Source organism: Thamnophis elegans, chromosome 1, assembly GCF_009769535.1.
Source record: "Thamnophis elegans isolate rThaEle1 chromosome 1, rThaEle1.pri, whole genome shotgun sequence".
NCBI lineage: Eukaryota > Metazoa > Chordata > Lepidosauria > Squamata > Colubridae > Thamnophis > Thamnophis elegans.
In genome coordinates, this window is record NC_045541.1 from 100,549,924 (window position 1) to 100,569,357 (window position 19,434).

The 19,434-nt window shown below is 37.2% G+C and overlaps 1 protein-coding gene across 5 annotated transcripts in view; it reads left to right on the forward strand.

Moving 5' to 3' along the window:
* CAPRIN1 (cell cycle associated protein 1) overlaps nt 1-19,434 on the forward strand; it is a 48,361-nt gene that overhangs the window by 19,671 nt on the left and 9,256 nt on the right. For all 5 annotated transcript variants that reach the window (XM_032225703.1, XM_032225712.1, XM_032225687.1 and 2 more), the window contains exons 4-12: nt 5,653-5,739; nt 10,597-10,835; nt 10,955-11,037; nt 14,602-14,739; nt 15,754-15,806; nt 15,891-15,977; nt 17,835-17,987; nt 18,208-18,313; nt 18,923-18,984. In XM_032225703.1, the coding sequence (XP_032081594.1) occupies nt 5,653-5,739; nt 10,597-10,835; nt 10,955-11,037; nt 14,602-14,739; nt 15,754-15,806; nt 15,891-15,977; nt 17,835-17,987; nt 18,208-18,313; nt 18,923-18,984 (1,008 nt within the window). The remainder of the gene's footprint in view (nt 1-5,652; nt 5,740-10,596; nt 10,836-10,954; nt 11,038-14,601; nt 14,740-15,753; nt 15,807-15,890; nt 15,978-17,834; nt 17,988-18,207; nt 18,314-18,922; nt 18,985-19,434) is intronic.

The window sequence follows — 19,434 nt, forward strand, 5'->3', positions numbered from 1 at the left end:
CTTTTGCATTATGCTCAGCCTCCCATCATTCTTAAAATTTAAACAGTGTAAATCATTCCATTTATATTTTGTCCTCGTCCCTTACTTCTTTGATATTTACCCCTTCTTCCTGTAGACTCTCCAGATAGCCTTTCTTAACCTTATATTCAAATATTAGTTTATACAAAAATCGATTTATCTTCAAATACAGAGCAGTCTAATCATACTTTCGCTACTCCTCTTCCTACCCTTCGTTTCTCATCTCCATTCCTCCCAAGCCCAAATTCCATAAGATTAGGATCTCGCTCTTCACTTTAAAATCCTGAGCTTTTTATGTTATACTTCAAGCATGTAAATCCGTAAAATATGTGCCCAAAATCCATACCACTTCATTCAATCCCAAGATCCCTTCATCGATATCCCGCTCCACCTTCCCTTCTGCCCCACTCCTCCCGACTCCATTCATCCCAAACCGCATTTCAAATAAATCTTAGTCCCCGCTTTCCTCACAGAAAACAATTCATGCGCAGTTTGGATTGAAATTCAAATAAGTCTTATAAAAGTCCCGTATAATATCTGTCCAAAATAAGCAATGCTTCTTTCCATTCCCCATCGGTACACAGCTTTGCCATTTCATACCAGACAGAAATCCTAAAATTTTAATCAGTCCAAGAGCTTAGAAAGTATTTTAAAGACATCGCTGGATCTATATTCTTTACTCTTCTGCCCTTCCGGAAAGAGAAGGCAACCCTCTGCCTTATGACAACGTGTCCCGCTGCTTTGAAAATATGGCTAAATCCTCAGTTTCCGCTCTTCTGCCTCTCCAGTAGGGGGAGAACAACTCCCTCCTTCTTGTAACCAAGTGAATTGCTGCTTGTCTTTCCTTCACCTTGTCCCTCCGCATTTCCGAGTGAGTCAAGAAGCCCCGCCTTCAGAGTTTTATAATAAAAGTCCCGAGCTTCCGAAACAGAATTAATACGAAATCTTTGATTTTCGAGTGTAACTGTGATTCCAACTGGAGCTTCCCATTTATACTGTATTTGACGATTTCTAAGTTCTTGGGTTAAAAAAGTATAGCCTCTCCTTGCCTGCAGCATCTGGAGCGGGATTTCTTTAAAGACAAACAAATCATGGCCATCGATTCGGAGCCTGTTGTTGTGAAACTTTTGGATGATCGCATTTCTGGATTCTCTTGTGAAAAAGTATATAATTATGTCTCTTGGTAGCTGTCGTTGTTCTGCTACACACGAATTCTGGCGATAGATTTTTCGAATATTCCAATCAAAATTGAATCCCGGACCTCCCACCGCTTGGCTGAAAGCTTCTACAAACGTCTGTTTCAAATTCTCTCCTTTCTTTTCGGGCAGTCCTCTGACTCTTATTGCAGACGCTTTTCTGTTAAAATTTATCATTGTAAGTTGTGTTTGAGTATCTCTAATCTCTTGTAATGCTTGGATGTTGGAAGTCAAATTAGAATTAGCCTCCTCCAAAGTTTCCAGTTTAGTCTCCATTTCTTCGATATAATCTGTCAAAGTAGATATAACTTCAAACATATCCACCTTTATTTGGGCAATTTTAGTCTGTATTTTGTCGCATAAATCCAGCACAAATTCTTTGATTTCTTGTTTAAAGTCATTGAGTATTTGAAAAAAAAGCTCCTGTGTCAAGGAATCTCCAATAGGGGGTGTAGGAGGCAAAGGCAGCGATTTACTAACAAGTTCTTTAAGCACATGCGGGGGGGATTTTTTTGCCTGCTTAGACCTGGGAGGCATTATAGATAAAAGCTGAGAATAAACAGATAAACAGTGTCTTCACTTGGTCAGTTCTCAATAAATTATTTGTAGATTTTGCTTGTTAATGAGTAGCAGTCTCCGGGGAGATAAAGCTGGTTAATTACGTCATCAATCACCAACACAGTAAAAACGCCATTTTGTAACCGGTTGAACAAAGAAGTTTCAAAGGAAAAACAAGGCTGGTGTTTAGATAGTTATAAAAAAAAAACATCACAGGAGTAAGACCCGCTCGTGTTAGACTTAAGTTGCTTTAAGCAATTTATCATTGTCCTGAGGGGGGGGATCGCCTGTCTAGGGCTGCAAAAAGGCAGCTGCGAGGAACTGTCTGGAGATAAGAGCTCAGTTACGCTGGATCTCTTCTCCGTTCGCAGCCCAAAAAAAAAGAAAAAGGGCTGTGAACTACGAATAAATCCTAGCACCTGAGCTTCTGCCTGCCCCTTTCTGCCAGAAAGGGGTGATATCTATTGATCTTAATTAGATATACAGACCAGAACTCTGAGAGGGGCTCCGTTGAGCTCCTTCGGCGACAGACTCCGCCCCCAGGAAGCCGAGAAAACACTTTTTAAAATTTTGGTATTTTACTAATTCTAATAAGTACTCAGGTACTATATATAAAGGAGAAAAGAGAAACCCCTTCATTTTAAACCCAGAACCCAAAAGAATATTCAATTATTTATATCACACCAATATAAATCCAATTAACTCCATTTAGCTAATTAAATTAGAATATCTCCTTCCAGTTTATCCTCGTGGAATCAATCTTTTTCTTCTCTTATTTTCAAATCTACTGTATTTTTCGGAGTATAAGATGTATCTTCCCCCCCCCCTCAAAGAGGGTGAAAATGTGGGTGTGTCTTATATACCGAATGTAGCTCCATCCACCCACTGGCCCCCACTCTTTGGCTCTGCCTCTCAGCAATTTACCTCCTTGCACAAATGGGGAAAACGGGGCTTGCAGAGCCTGCAATAGGCTATGGCAATCCCTGCAGCCTGAAATAGATGATGATCGGGAGGCCCCTGCTGAAATTGAAAGTGAAACTTACTGTTTGCTGCAGAGGCAAATTGTTGGGAGGTAGATTGTTTTTTTCTTGTGTTAATCAGGCTGTTTGCTGTAAGGAGGTAAGTCAATAACTATAAATGCCTATAACAGTGATGGCTAACCTTTTCCCCATTGCATGCTAAAAGCAGGGCTAGCGTGGGGGGGGGGGTCATGCATGGGCGTGCCCACACCCATAATTCTATGTGTGCAACCCCCACCCTCCCTCCTGCTTTTGGCTCATGATGGACCTGTTTTCCTCCCTCCCCAGGTTCCAGAGGTTTTCTAGGAGTCTGGCGAGGGCAAAAATAGCCTCCCCCACTTCCCTGGAGGCCCTCTGGAGGCTTCCCTGAAGCCTCTGAAGGGAGAAAAATGGCCAACATGCAAACCAGAAGTCAATTCCTGAACCTTCGGTTTGCGTGTTGGGTTGTTTTTTGCCCTCCGGAGGGTTCGGGGAAGCCTCTGGAGTGCGAAAAATGGCCGAAAAAGAAGGCTGAAGTCAGCTGGCCAGCGTGCGCATGCGTGCTGGAGCTGACAGGGCAACGCCTCACGTGCCCTAACAAATGGCTTTACGTGCCATCTGTGACACACATGCATACGTTCGCCATCACTAGCCTATAGAATGTTCAAATTATTAGACTTATTTTTTAAAAACTGCTTTATTATTGTTCTAGACAACTTAACAAAATGAAGATGCTTTTTAAAATAAATACTTGATCTGAAGAGGCCCAGTGCTATTGTATCTTCTTTTAAATAGCAGAGAATAGCTATACTTCCAGAAAGCCACATCAATTTTAACAACATCTGTACAAGTATAGTCTGAAATGTAACATCACAAACAGTGTATATCGTCTGTACTTTTTGCTGTTCGTTGCAAGGAGGCAAATTGCTGGGAGGCAGAGACAGATTTTTTTCCCCTTGTTTTCCTCCCCAAAAGCTAGGTGCAGCTTATAATTCGGAGCGTCTTATACTCTAAAAAATACGGTTGTCAATAGTATTTTACGAACCTTGGAAATTATTCAGCATTACTTAAAAAAACAGAGGACATGCATTTACATACTCATTTTATACATACAAAACTAATTGAAAACTTTCTTTCAATACATATATCAAACTTTTAAAAACCCTAACTAATTAAGACATTAAATTTAAGTCACTCCCTCCAGCTTGTCTTCATAGAATAAAGTATTTTTCTTCTCAGGAGAGTCTGTCAAGCTTCTTTTTTTGACAAAGATCTTAGCTTCATTTATATCCATTAAAAAAAGTCTCAAAGAGTCTGAAGTAAGTCTTCCCAGATTAAAGTTTCCTTCGCTAAAATGACTATCATTTCTTTGTTCCTCAAAGAATTCTTGACTTTGTTAATATTCATAAAGCAAAAGTCCCAGACTTGACCTCTTGAGAGTTGTTTAATTTCCTTGATACTTTTGTTTCAGTTGCACTAGGAGGGTTGTACTCAAACCATCATTATAAGAAAAGCTGATGTCAAATTTATATTCTGAAGGTACAGTTAGGTTATTTGCATTGTCCTATATTATTTGTAAAGTTGACACAGTGGGTTGATAATTTTCTACACCTAATTGTATCTCTTGTTATTTTTTAATATCGTGTATAATTAATAAATTTTGGCTGTTTTACAAACAGGGTGATCTTCTGTATTGACTGTTAAAGGATTCCTTAATAACAGACTTCAGCTCAGAATTAAGCATCCTCATAGTTCCCTCTAGTGGTCAAAGACATTTATTTATTTATTTTTCCTTTTTCTAACCAATCAGACTTCATAAAAATCGGCAAATTTCAACCACCCACAACAAAACAATATAGGGATACAAATTATTTTAAAAGTAGTAGATTAAAACCACAACTTTTATCCTTATATTTCAAGAGAGAAAAAATGTTCCACGCTTCCTTTTTTTGACTCTCTGGCAATCCTCTTCCTTGTTTAACAATAAAGAAGTTTCAAAAATGGCATTCAGAGCTTCAAAAAGGAGTGATAGGCTGTATCAAAGGAGAGCCTCTTCTAACTAATAAAGATAATAGTCTCATAAATTGCTTAAAAAATGAAGGGCACATCTTATTGTCCATTTGAAAAATAAATTCCAAAACAATTGTTTTGTCCAACAATCATGTGATTTCAACTCCACCTCCCAGCTTCTGCTCACCAGTTATTTTGGAAACCAGGATTCTAAAACTGCTTGCAGGCTGTTGCTGTTATCGGATGATCTTAAGGGATAATTCTGGGACTTTCCTTAACTGTGGAGAGTCAAATAAACAAAAGGAAGTCTGTTCCCTCTGTTGTTGAGTTGGAAAAATGACAGTACAGAGAGAGGAGATTCTCTGGGCAAATCAGTTGCTGGCCATGTATTCAAAGGAAGTCAAGAAGTAGGAATCTTGAAGGTTCTTCCTAATGTTGTGACAAATATCAGTGTGTGTTTAAAAAAAACAGTTAAAGACTAATACTGCATTAGGGTTCTGGATAACAAATGATGTTTTGGCAATATAAAGATGGTCCAATGCATCAATTGAAAATTTCCACCAATCATTTTTGATTGCTGGGGATTCATTTTTGAACATACTTTACTTATTTGAAGATTTAAGGACCCTGATAACTTTTGGGGGTTGGTGAAAGTGGAATAAATTTTGAATTCTGGACTGCCGGGAACTATTCCTGTTTAGAAATTGCTTTCTTTTCAAAACTTTCTGTAAAAAGTGTATCTATTTTGCTACATTTATAGAAAGTAAAATACTTGTCAGATTTAACCAAGCCTTAATAGAAACATATATGAAATACAAATTCAAGTTTTTGTACTATTAAAGAGATCAAATTAATTTTGTCTTCTGCCTTAGGATGCTGTGTCAAAGCACCAGGAAGTCAGTAATAATCTGGAATTTGCCAAGGAATTGCAGAGGTGTTTCATGGCTCTAAGTCAAGATGTAAGTAAAGAGAGTAGATGGTTCAGAATAGATTAGGTATGGAAAAAATAAGATTTATGTTAGTGTGTGTGTGTGTGTGTGTGTGTGTGATTACGTGAGTTTTCTTGTGTTTATGAAATCTGAATATATCTTGTCCCAGATTCTTTGATGGATGTGCAGGTTTCTACTTCAGTTTGCAGTAGTCTGTTTCTAACTGACACTTGCGAATTTTGTGTGTTCTTTTTTATGCATGGAAAAAGACATATTAATCTGTGCATGTAAGAAAATAGGACTGTTTTAATCTTTTCAAGGGGAAAATTCCAGGACATTGATAGCAGAAAAGAAAAGAAGAGAACATTGAGAGTGTTGGTAGGATATTATGTGCTGTGGCATTGAAATGGTGTTTGAAGGGAAAGTACAGGAAAGCTTGGGAGTGGGGATATGATGAGGTATTTCATGTTGGAATGTTGATAGGGAGGAGTGAAGGCACTAGGAAGATAAAGGTTAGACAGGCTGTTGAAATATGCTGAGTTAGGAGGAGGAGCCAACATCTCAACAGTACGGATGTGCGGTCTCGATGCTCTGAGACCGTTGCCGATACTTTTGCCGCTGGGTAGTCCAATCGGACCTAAACCGTCCCGCAGAGACTGAATGGGAAGAATATGTCCTGCTGATCTCAGGGACATCGCAAAGTCCCAGATCGATACAGGAGACGTTCTTCTAGCTGATGACAAAAGCACAGCCCCTAGGCTGAAAAAGTTGGGGTGGCTCCAAAACGGAAGGATATGGAAAGAGAAAGTGTTTTCAGCTGGTGAGGAATTTTTACCATTTTAAAAAGAGACTGCCTACAAAAAACTTAAAGCTAATTTAAATTTGAGAACAGAAGAAATAAGCGGCAGAATTAAGCTTTGAATGGTTTTGGACAATGTGTTATTTTACTTTTTAAATGCTATGTTCATGGATGGAATTTATGCAAGCCTTTTAAAACGAACAAATTAAGTTTTCTTCTATCTTTTTCTTTTATTATTCTTTGTAACCTATGGACTAAAATTCTCCTTCGTTACTGCGAGTGTTTTTCCCCTTTTCTTCTCTAACTCATTTAAGAATTTGACTTTTTTTAACTTGGAATATAAAAAAGATACAAAAGGGAACAAAGAAAATTGTAACAACAGAGGGAAAGAAAAACACTGCAACTCGGAGGCTGGAGCTTTGTGTATTGAAAACAAAACACTTTTACTTTCCTCACTGATTATTCTGGCTTGGCACTTCAAGGTCTCACTGTTTGTTTATAGAGAGTGATAAGAAGAAAAGCATACAGATGTTCCTTTGAAGTATATCTTTAATCAGAGAAAAGTGAAAATAGGACCTTATTGTGAATTTATGCTTAATCTTGTAAAAACCTTCCAAGCCAGCTGTTTGTCAGCTGGAGATAATGGCACAATTTCAACAGCAGAAAGAAACTTTAAGCTTGCAAAAGCTATTGTTAGAAATTCAGAAGTTATCAAACACATTTGAGAGGATGGAGAAGAAGTTGGAAAACCTAGAGCATCTAACAGTAAAATATGATGAAGAAGTTGGAGATGTTTATCAAGTGGAAAAAGGGGAGGTTAGAGTCCTAAAAACCAAAGAGGAAAATGACCATCAAATCCGCTGATATCTATGGTGATTGGTTTGTGTCTGGAAATGGAAAGAGTGGAACACTGAAAGAGGAATTAAATGGAGGGGAACTCTACCCCAGATGGCAAGATACAGAAGAAGAAAAAACAAGAATTTATGGATTTAAAGAGAGAAAATTTATTAGCAACATCATTGATAACACTACTGACAATTAAAGATAAGCTGATCAAGGAAACAGAAGAAGGGCATCAAAATTACATGAGAGACTTAATAAGCAATGAGTTGCAAAGAGGAGTCCCTACAAATTTGATTAAGGAGATGATTAGAGGACTGATACCACAAATAGCAGAAGACATGAAACTGTTTTGCTACTGGAAAGATACAGGTTGATAGATGAACGTTTATAATCTAAAACTAGTTAAACTTAGTAAAATTTAGTGACAATAGATATAGTTAAATAAATAATTGATAATGATAATTATACATATGTATTGTTATGATAAGTAATAATTGGATATGAATATTGAATGGTACCTATGAAAGGAAGATTAGAAATATTTTTGCTTATATATAAAGGCTAATAAAAAAGAACTGCTAAATTTAATTAAGTTTTGATTATGGGGGAAAATGTTATGATAAAAGGATACAGTCAAATAAAGGAGGGATAATGATAACGTATATATATATACACATACATACATATACACATACACACATACATACATACATACATACAACATAAGGAAATTGGATATAAATTGTAAACAGTGATTTGGAAAGGAGAATTAGAAATTTTTGTTACTAAATATTATGGATGTTTAGTTAGAATAGACCATAAGGATTCAGTGTTATTGGAGGATTTTAGAAATAGCAAATGAAATGCCAGTATTTGGTTATGCTTTAAATCTTGGTATATTTTATGATGAAGGACGTTTAAACAATTATAATCAAATGACAATGGAGGTATGATGATGGTAATATGTATAAATATAAATAAAATGCTTGAGTTAATATGAATTATGGTTGATGACTATGGAAGAGATGCACGAAAGTCTTTTGTAACCAACTGATACACTTTCTACAGTATGTAAACAAGGAAGATTCTTTGTGTTGTGTTTGTTTTGAAAATAAAAAATGAAAAAAATATTAAAAAAAAGAAATATGCTGTGTTGGGAAATTATATAAGGAAGAGAGGGGTGCAATCCTCACCAACTTTATCCATTTGGATTTTGTTTCATTTGAAAGCTGGAACAACAAAACTTTCTGAATGTTGGTTTTATTGAACTGTGTGCCTCCTAGAATCTGATGAACACAATTCTTTGTCCTAGATTCAAAACAAAGCATTTATTTGGTTTAATGTTAAATGTATTCAAAAATATTTTTTGAATACTTCAGACATAGTCTAAATCAGGGATGTCAAACTCGATTTCATTCAGGGTTGTGTTGGAGCTCAGGGGGTAGGGTGGGTGTAGCCAGGTGGGTATGGCCAGCTCGATGTCACTCATGTCGGGGCCTGTGGTGGCCCGAGTGTTGTATCAGCAAAAATAGCCCCCAAGCTCTGTTTTCAGCTACGATGGCCTCCTGCAACCCTCTGCCAGAAAAAATGGAGCTTGGGAGGACTACGTGGGCCAGTCCTTCGCTGTGTACAGATCGGCCACGTTGACCAGATTTAAGCACTTTGTGGGCCGGATGTGGCCCATGGGCCTTGAGTTTGATACCCCTGGTCTAAATAGAAAATAACTATCTGTGAAACAATAACTTGATTTGAGCACCATGAAAACAATGCTAAATAAATTAGGAAATTGAGTGGATGGAAGAATTCTTCAGCCCACAAATTCCAAAAATATAAATATCTTTCTCTGTGTAACTAATGTTTATAGCATTTATCAGCATTGAAATATGAGAGAAGATGGCATTCAAAAAGCATAATAAACATGAATAAAGATTGACTCCACAATTTCTCACATGCCCAGTAGCACAAAATTACACAGATATAAACATCTATTATTTCAGGTCTTTTTACTTTTAGATTTTGAAGAGAGGCAGGATTTTTTCAATTAATTCGAATTAGTAATGTTCCCTGCCCCAGAGCACAAGTGATTGTATTACACCATGATTTTATTTAATCCAAGGATTTACATGTTTGTAAGAATTATGAAGAAAAGTCTTCGAAAAAATTATTACACCATGCACATAGAGAAATGGTGAACTTTCTTGGCGTGAATATGTTCAAAATACAAAACCGTATCTACTGGGGATGTTTTATGTGACATTGAGATTCAGTGTTTGGTATTATTGAATTTTTTTGAAAAAATGGATAATAAATTAACTGTGGAAAGATCCGTTTTATATCGTTTCTTCCACCTAGCAATTCCCAATTGTGTCTTATTCAGTATTCTAACTATAGAGAGAAATTTCTCAGAAATTGAAGATAGCTGCAGCAGGACGTATCGTGTGTAATTTTGGGACATTGAATTCACAAATGTGATGTGTGATACTGAAATGTTTCATAAAACAACAGTGAAAAAAAGGATGTGAAAGAAGTAGCTGCTGGTGCTGGTAGAATATGGTGCTAGTATGGAGAAGACTAATTACAATTAATTATGCCTTAAAGAGGAATGTTGGTTGTCACCTTTAAAGCTCTAGATGTCATTGAGCCAGTTTACTTATGGGACTTCCTATTCCTAGTGATTTCTGCCCTTTCCTCTAGATCTGGCAGAGTGAGCATGCTCAGACTCTCAGTGGTGAAGACTTGTCACCTGGTGGATTCTGGAAATGGGGCCTATCTTGTGGAATAGCTTCCTTCCCATTCTCCCTCCCCAGATTTAGACAACTCTGGTCATATTAGCTTTTCAGAAGATTGAAAATCTGGCTCTTCCCCCTAGCAATGGGTCCAGGATATTAATGGGTCTCTGAGACATTGATATAATTTTAGATTCTTTGGTTCAATTTCTTTTGTATTGAAATTGTATAGTTTGATTATGTTTTATTTCTGCTTGTATCCCAGAATTACTTGACTAATGGGCATTAAATATATTTGTTAAATAAATAAATTTAGTTAAATAGTGCAGGGAGCAGGAAAATCTTATGAAGCCTTTAGCTATTATCTTCTCAGAAAATTTTCAGGAAACACTGGAAATATTTGAAATATTTTTAAAGTAAGATTTCTCCTGTTAAGATGCTTAGGATTTTTAATATGTAGAAACTATTAAATTTGTTTACTATTTAAAACACTTCTTAAGCAAACATATTTTTTACCAGATTCAAAAAACAATAAAGAAGACAGCCCGACGGGAACAGTTAATGAGAGAAGAAACTGAACAAAAACGTTTAAAGACAGTACTTGAATTGCAGTATATTTTGGACAAGTTGGGTGATGATGAAGTGCGCAGTGACCTAAAACAAGGAACAAATGGGGTATCTATATTAACAGAAACAGAACTATCCACACTTGACGATTTTTACAAGCTGGTTGAACCTGAACGTGACATGAACATAAGGTATATGATTGAATATGAAGCCAAAATAATTCAGAATTGTAATTGTGATGTAATTATTTTTTTGGCAAAATTAAATTTTTCAGGTAACATTACATTCCTGTTAATTTCTTTTTTTGAAGGTTGAATGAACAATATGAACAGGCATCCATTCATTTGTGGGATCTATTGGAAGGGAAGGAAAAACCTGTATGCGGAACAACATGTAAGTATTTTTATTCTTATGATTTCAAATGATAACATTTAGAATATTTAGGGTGATTCTTTATAATTTGCAGTACCTATGGTTTAATACCAACAAAGGAGACATAGGTAAAGGTAAAGGTTCCCCTTGCACAAATGTGCTAGTTGTTTCCAACTCTAGGGGTGGTGCTCATCTCTGTTTCAAAGATGAAGAGCCAGCGCTGTCCGAAGACATCTTCGTGGTCATGTCGTCAGCATGACTAAATGTCACCTTCCCACCAGAGTGCTTTTAAACTAGGTTGGCAGAAACTGGGACAAGTAACGGGAGCTAACTCTGTTACGCGGCACTAAGGATTGGAATCACTTAACTGCCGACCTTCTGATCAACAAGCTCAGTGTCTTAGCGCGTGCGAAGCAAACCGGTAGTAAAACCCACCTCTGGAATGGGGCACAGTATAAATTTCATATACTGGTTTTACATTTTAACATTTTTTAATTGTATGCCACCCAGAGTTTCTCTGTGATGACTAGAAGATGAACAGCCTGATTAATCTCATATAGGACATTACTAGATTTTTTAAAAAAAATACCTTTTCTATAAAAGAAGACTTCTAATTTGTGGTAAATGCTATATTCATTGCATATTTTATATTTGGACCACTTCTACGATCATTTATCTCAATATGCTCCTTTTAGAGGACTTAAAATCTTTAGTGAAACAGTATATTACCATCTCTACTGTTTGTGGGAAAGGTAGATATGGTGGGGGCCGAGGGCCAAATTATGTTTGGGGGACACGGGTTTGCTGTTTAAGAGCGATTGCACGTTCCGACCCTCATCACCCTTCTTTCACCCCCGGGTGCTCAGGATTACAGGACCCTGGTCTCCGTCTGGTGTCGCTTAACGCCAGGTCTGTGGTACATAAGGCTCCCCTCATTTATGACCTCATACAAGAGGGTAGAGCAGACCTGGTGTGCATTACGGAAACCTGGTTGGGCCATGAGGGGGTGTTCCCCTTAGTGAATTATGCCCACCAGGCTTCCGGGCGTTTCACCAGCTGAGAGCCAGGGCAGGGGTGGGGGGGTGGCAGTGATTATTAGGGAAAGTCTCAGATCTCAGGAGGTCATTGTGCCTCAGATAGGTGGGTGTGAGTCTTTTTGTGAAATGGGGCCTTGGAGTCCAGGTGGGCCTTTTTGTTACGTACCTGTCTCCCTGCTACGTTTCATCGGCCCTGCCGGAGCTGCTGAATGTGTTAGCCGGATTGGCGGTTGATTTCCCCAGGCTGATGATCCTGGGGGATTTCAATCTGCCTTCCATTGGCGAGACATCCGAGTCAGCTCGGGAGTTCATGACTTCCATGACAGCTATGGACCTAACTCAGTTAATTCAAGACCCCACCCATAACAGGGGACACACGCTCGACCTGATTTTTGTCCCTGGGCAGTGGATGAATGATCTAGATTTAGGGGATATTTCTATTCAACCTTTGTCATGGTCTGATCATTTCCTCATCAGGCTTGACTTCCATACTGCTACCCCTCACCACAGGAAGGTGGAACCGACTAGATGGTTCCGCCCCAGGCGCCTGATGGACCCTGAAAGGTTCCTGATGGAGCTTGGAACTTTTCCTGAATCCCTTGCTCACAACTCGACCGAAGCCCTAGTGGAAGCCTGGGATAGGGCGGCCACTGGGGCCTTGGATTGCGTTGTGCCTTTGCGGCCTGTGACCCGGTGTCGATCCCGGGTAGCTCCCTGGTTTACCTAGGAGCTCCGGGAGATGAAACGTTGGAAAAGACGCCTTGACAGTGGTTGGAGGGCCAGCCAGTCCAAATCTGATCGAACACTAGTAAGAATTCATATTAAATCCTACTTAGTGGCGATAAAAGCGGCGAAGCGGCAATATTTTTCCGCTCTCATCGCATCTGCAGTTAACTGCCCAGCCGCCCTGTTTAGGATGACCTGTTCCTTACTTAACCAACGAACTGGGAAAGACCCCTTGCAGGGTAGGGCTGAAGAATTTGTAAAATCGCTCAGATCCCAACAGGCTTGATTCGGGTGAGTCGACGGGGATGAATCTTGTGAAGACTATCTGGGATGAGTTTGACCCTGTGACCCCCAATTGGGTTTGTTTTTGGATACTTTATTTAATTTCATTTTTAACTTTTGTAATATGCTTTTTTTAATGTTGTAAGCTGCCCTGAGTCCTTTGGGAGAAGGGCGGCATATAAATCCAATAAACAAACAAACAATATGCCTTGGGCTTTGATCTTCAAGTAGCTGTTTTTTATTAAACACCAGCATGCATGCGTGCATGACCAGCACTCCCCCCGCTTTTACTGTGCTTTTTTTGCCCTACCCAGGCTCCAGAGGCTTTCTAGGAGCTTGGAGAGGGAGAAAACATACTCCCCTGCTCCCCTGTAGGCCCTTCGGAGGCTTCAAGAGCTTCCCTGAAGCCTCTGGAGCGCAAAAAACTCCGGCTCTACAGGCAAACTGGAAGTTCAGGAATGGACTTCCTGTTTGCTTGTAGGGCTGTTTTTTGCCCTCCAGAGCATTCAGGAGATTTCCCTGAAGGCTCCAGAGGACAAAAAACAGCTCTAGGGCCAAACCAGAAGTCACTTCCAGTTTTGCCGTAGTGCTGTTTTTTGCCCTCTGGAGGGTGAAAAACGGTCTTACGGCCAAATTGGAAGTCACATGCACGCTGGAGCTGACAGGGCAACGATTCACATGCCATAACAATTGGTTGGCTCCATAGGTTTGCCATTACGGATCTATAGAGTAAGCCTGCCCAGTAAAATGTTTTTTTTTTATTTGTTAAAAGTATCAGGTCCAAGTATTTGTTCCTGTTAATAATTTTATAGAACTTTTAAAAGGCAAATAAATATTTTATGCTGTGTATTTTCCATTTACACAATATTATATGTATAATATATACCATATTTTTGGAGTATAAGACACACCTTTTTGCCTCAAAAAAGAGGCTCAAAATCTGGGTGTGTCATACACTGAATACAGCATTTTTGGCCTCCTGAAACCCCGCCCCTTTGCAAAAATGGCCGTGCATAGCCTTTAACAGGCCATTTTTTGCCCCCCCTCCCCCCAGGAGCATTCTATAAGCCTCCTAAAGACTATGTGTGCCCTTTTTTTGACCAAAAAATGGGCCCGTTTTTTGCAAGAAACAGGCTGCTTTTTGCTCATTTTTGGCCCCCGGCCCCCAGGAGCACTCTACAAGTCTCCTAAAGGCTATGCATGGCCTTTTGACGAAAAAGGGCTGTTTTTGGGAGGTCTGCAGAGTACAAAAACTTTTTAAAAAATTTGTCTCTTCAAAATTTTAGTGCGTCTTATACTCTGATGCATCTTACACTCCGAAAAATATGGTAATTTTGAAAATAATAAGTCAAAATGCATTTCTATTTATATTACAACAAATATACGTGTATTTTAATATATGAATACAAACAATTTTTCAAACTGAAACACTTTTTAAAATATGGAATAATTGAAACATAAAGATAGTTTCTCTCCTGTAATTAATGTAAAGATATTTGGCAAATGACAAAATTAAAAAGTGATGTTTTCATGTTGACAGATAAAGCCCTAAAAGAAATTGTTGAACGCGTTCTTCAAACAAGTTATTTTGACAGTACTCACAACCATCAAAATGGACTTTGTGAAGAAGAGGAGACAGCATCTGCACCCGCAGTTGAAGATTCTGTGACAGAAACTGGTAACTAAATAAATAATTGAGTCTGAGCCTAATCATATTAATTGAAGAATTCCACTGTGCTCACTGGGAGTTATTTCTGAGTTAAAATATATAATACACATGATAGATTTGTAGAACTTTTGAAACCTTGTGGGTATTTATTTGTTGACCGCAGTTTACTTACTATACTATATAGTATATAAAAGACTATATTCACAGTACACACTTAGAAGTTGATTTTTAATTTTTTTTTCATATTTATTTTCATACAAAATAAATTGGTCACATGAATGTCACACTGGCCAGCCTTTAAAAACTAGGCTAGTAAATCAAACCATAGAAATCTATAGTTTCCTTGAAGTCAGGTGTTGTATCTTAAAAAAAAGAAATGTGGGAATATTAGCTTCTGAATTTACAAGGGTATATGTTTAGTGAAGAAGTCACAAGCAGAAGCCAGAATTTTTAGACTTGTTCATTCAAGGGTTAATATATAAATGGGAACCTAGTTTCTCAGATATGAGTTATCAATTTTGCCCTTTCCTCCAACAAGGAGAAACAGGTTTGAGAGATGTTAACGGGTGGGATGGATCCTTAATTCAAGGCTATTTTACTTGTTCAAATTTCCACAACCCACAAAATGAGCTGAAATGTTTTGCTTGCCAGTTCCTAGGGGTGGGGAATAGGGGCACAAGAGAAGATTAATGAATTACAGAGTCATGTTCCAGCTACTTAATATTTTGAGAAGGGCGAAATCTTTTAAATATACAGTTCAAGAAAGCTATTAAATAATGAAATATCTCAGAAGTTAATGCCTATATCTTGTGGATTGAAATAAACAGTAGCTATAATTTTACTTCATAGCTAACATAGATGAATAAGAGTATTTTTACTATTTTTTATTTGATTGTAATTTATTTGATTGTTGGAGCTACCCGTAATTGTTGAAAATCAGGCATAGAAGTTTAATAATTAAATATTATTAATATAAAATTCATTTTAAGAAAGCTTTATGTAAAGAGTGTATTTTCCTCACAGAGCCAGAACCAACAGAAGAATACACTGAACCAAGTGAAGTTGAATCAACAGAGGTACTCTTTAGTAGAAATACTGTAGTCACCTTTCTAGAATGAATGTTGTTGGTTTATTGTTATATTCTTTCATTTTTATTTTAGTATGTAAACAGACAGTTCATGGCAGAGGCTCAGTTCAGCAATAATGAAAAGGAACAAGTAGATGAATGGACAGTTGAAACTGTTGAGGTAAATTGTTACATATCTTTTATAAAATTTCAGTAAGTTATAATTCTTTTATAACTTATAACTGTAATTGAAATAGAATAATTAATCTTGAACCTTTTCAAAAAATCCTTTGACAGGAATGAATATTTTCTCCAAATATAGGGGTTTTCAGGTTACAACTTGTTCAGCAACTATTGAAAGTTGCAACAGTGCTGAACAAGTGGGTGCTTGGCAACCAACAGTGCTAAACAAGTGGGTGCTTGGCAACCAACTTACACTTGGAATAGTTGCCTTCTACTTGCATGATCAGAATTTTGAGGCTTCCAACAAGCAAAGTCAATGGGGAAATGGCAAGGAGACTTTGGTAAGTCTCTCAACTGTGCAGCCTCCCCTTGTCCCTCTGTAATTGTGTCATGCTAGTCACCTGCACACCCTCATGTATTCTTATTGAGATTGGCTGTACTTGTACAGATTGGCTGTACTTGTACAGTGCTTACCAGCTATTTTATGCACTCTCCCTGGCAACATGTGTGCCCCTTTGCTCCCCACTGGCTTTGGTTATTGGAAGCTGGCAGGAAGTTGTAAGGAGGTGCTTGCTGATGGGGACTGAAAGGATTGCCATGATTAAGTGATATGGTCATGTAAAATCATTAAAATCATTAAAATCCCAAGCATGCTATTATTTACAGAGATCTGCTTTCTTTCTGTTTTTAAGTAAGCTAATAGCATATAGTGCTAGCTTTGTCCAAATCATCCTTTCCATTTTTGCACTTTTAAAAGGTGCATGCTTAGTGACCAAAATTTCCAGTCTTAATTACTGTTGTAACTCGAGGATTACCTGTATTTATTAGTATCATGTTATTTTATATACTGTATTAGTTTATCTAGAAATCAGCATAAAACATAAATGGATCAGAATTGATGAAAATGCAAACTTCAGCAGCTGTATGGTTGTGATAGAGTGTCAACAGTAAAAACAAGCACTTAATATTAGTGATAATTTCATTGATATAAGGGCATTTGAGCATTAATATAAAATAAAAATAAGCAATTATATGGTTACAATCTCCTTATAAATGCATACAACTCTGTTATTGGAATTGTGTAAGCTCATTACTTTAAGTTAAATATGTGTGCTTTAGTTAGGTTCTAACATTTAAGGATCCTCTTTTCCCTTTATAAAGATGTATCTACAGGTTGTCCTCAATTTACAACTACAGTTAGAACTGGAATTTTGGCAATAAGTGATGCAGTCATTAAGTGAACCATCACATGACTTGACCTGATTTTGCTACCATTTTTACCATGGTTAAGAGAATATAGCTTCCCAAATTGAATTTAATTGTCAGAAGCTGGCTGACAATGTATCAAATCACTATCATGTGACTGAAAGAGGCTGCAACAATTGTAAATATGAACTGGTTGCCAAGCATCCAAATTGTGACTACAAGCCTGATACAATGTTTATAACTTTTGAGGATTGGTTATAAATCATTATTTTCAAGGCCACTGTAACTATGAACTGTTGTTAAATGAATGGTCATAAGTCAAGGACTATCTTTATAAAACCACTTGATTACTGTCATATTATTAAAATCCCAAGCATGCTATTATTTACAGAGATCTGCTTTCTTTCTGTTTTTAAGTAAGCTAATAGCATATGTGCTAGCTTTGTCCAAATCATCCTTTCCATTTTTGCACTTTTAAAAGGAAATATTGACCCAGATCTTAACTATTTAAAGCTGAAAAATATTTATATTTACATTCTTCCTTCTGTAGTACAAATATACTATCGTCACAAGATTGCTAGTAGATAATATTGTCAATTTGCCATTTAATTGTGAACTGTTTGAATTGTATTGATTATTTTTAATGTAGGTGGTAAATTCACTCCAGCAACCACAGGCTACATCTCCTCCAGTTCCAGATGCCCATACGCTTACAGCGGTAGCTCAGGCAGACCCACTTATTAGAAGACAACGGGTGCAGGATCTTATGGCACAAATGCAAGGCCCATATAACTTTATGCAGGTAATTAATAATTTGATTAATATAATATTATAATATTTTAAAAATGAGTAGAATCCAATTGAATTGGAGAACTGTTTTCTTCAATTGAACTGAAACAGAATTTGGCCCTGGCTGATCTTCATTGATTTTGTCTGTGGTGAAGCTGTCTTAAATCTAGTTTAATAATGTAAGAATTTATGTCTGTAGTGAAGCTGGCTTAAATTTTGGCTTAATTATCTAGGACTCTATGCTGGAATTTGAGAACCAAGCACTTGACCCTGCTATTGTTTCAGCTCAGCCTATGAATCCACAAACTTTGCAGATACCACAGATGGTTTGCCCTCCAGGTCTGTAATATAATATTTTTGTATGTGAACTATGTAGCAAAGTGGCAATGAAATTCAAGTAATTCGGTATTTTTACATTTCACTCGATTTTATATTCCACCTTTCTACATTTGTACAATGTTCAATTTTACCAAGGAAACAGTGAAGCTTAATAAAAATATACACATGTTATGATCATTAAAGTCTGCTGAAAAGACACATTTTAAGCGGAAAGAATGGGACTTAACACACATCCTAAGGAAATAAATTCTGTTGAAATGTTTCTCCAAGTCAGTCTATCTTTGAAATAGGGGGAATCCTTAAAAGTATTTCTCCTGCAGGTCTTCATATATGACAGGTTTAAAATGGGAGAGGCATCCTTCATTTACAATTTTAGAGGTTACGGTGACTGTTTATAAGCAATAGAAAATAGTTCTTCCCATATGAATTACATATTTTAGTTTGTATAATTAGAAACTTACCGGATCCATTTTGCACCAGCTGATATTTAGGGATATTTTTAAGGATAGTCCCATGGAAAAATTATAATAGTCAAGTGCAACATCAGCCATGCTTAAAGAAATTTCCACTGCATTAATTTCAATATTGATTGTATTATTCTATTTCTAGTTCATGCTGAATCTAGACTTGCACAAACAACCCAGGTTCCTGTACAACCTGAAGCTACACAGGTAAGAATCCTTGATAATTAATGGCTGAATATTTCTTTCTAAACTTTCCCCTCCTTATTTAGTAATTGTTGAGCTGGGTTCTACAATACTTTCTTCATTCGCATGTAATTAGAAGTGGATGATTTTTTTATAATGTACTTACCAAAATTGGAGCAATCAGTTTTCCTTTGAAAACCCAAGCATGTATCTTTCACACTATTTTGATATATTATCCGGAACTATTAAAAATTTGCTTTGGAAGGGAAATATAAAAAAAAAAACATGTTTCCTCAGACCCATGTAACAGCCCTGCTCTAGTTATAGAAAAATCCATAAGCAATATAAAAACATTTATAAAACTTCTTTTTCAGAAAAATCTGAACCCCATCAAAGTCAAAATGTGGTACAGATAATAACTTAGCATACTGCTTAGGTGAGCATTAATTCAATTGGGGAAGTTACATAGAAAGA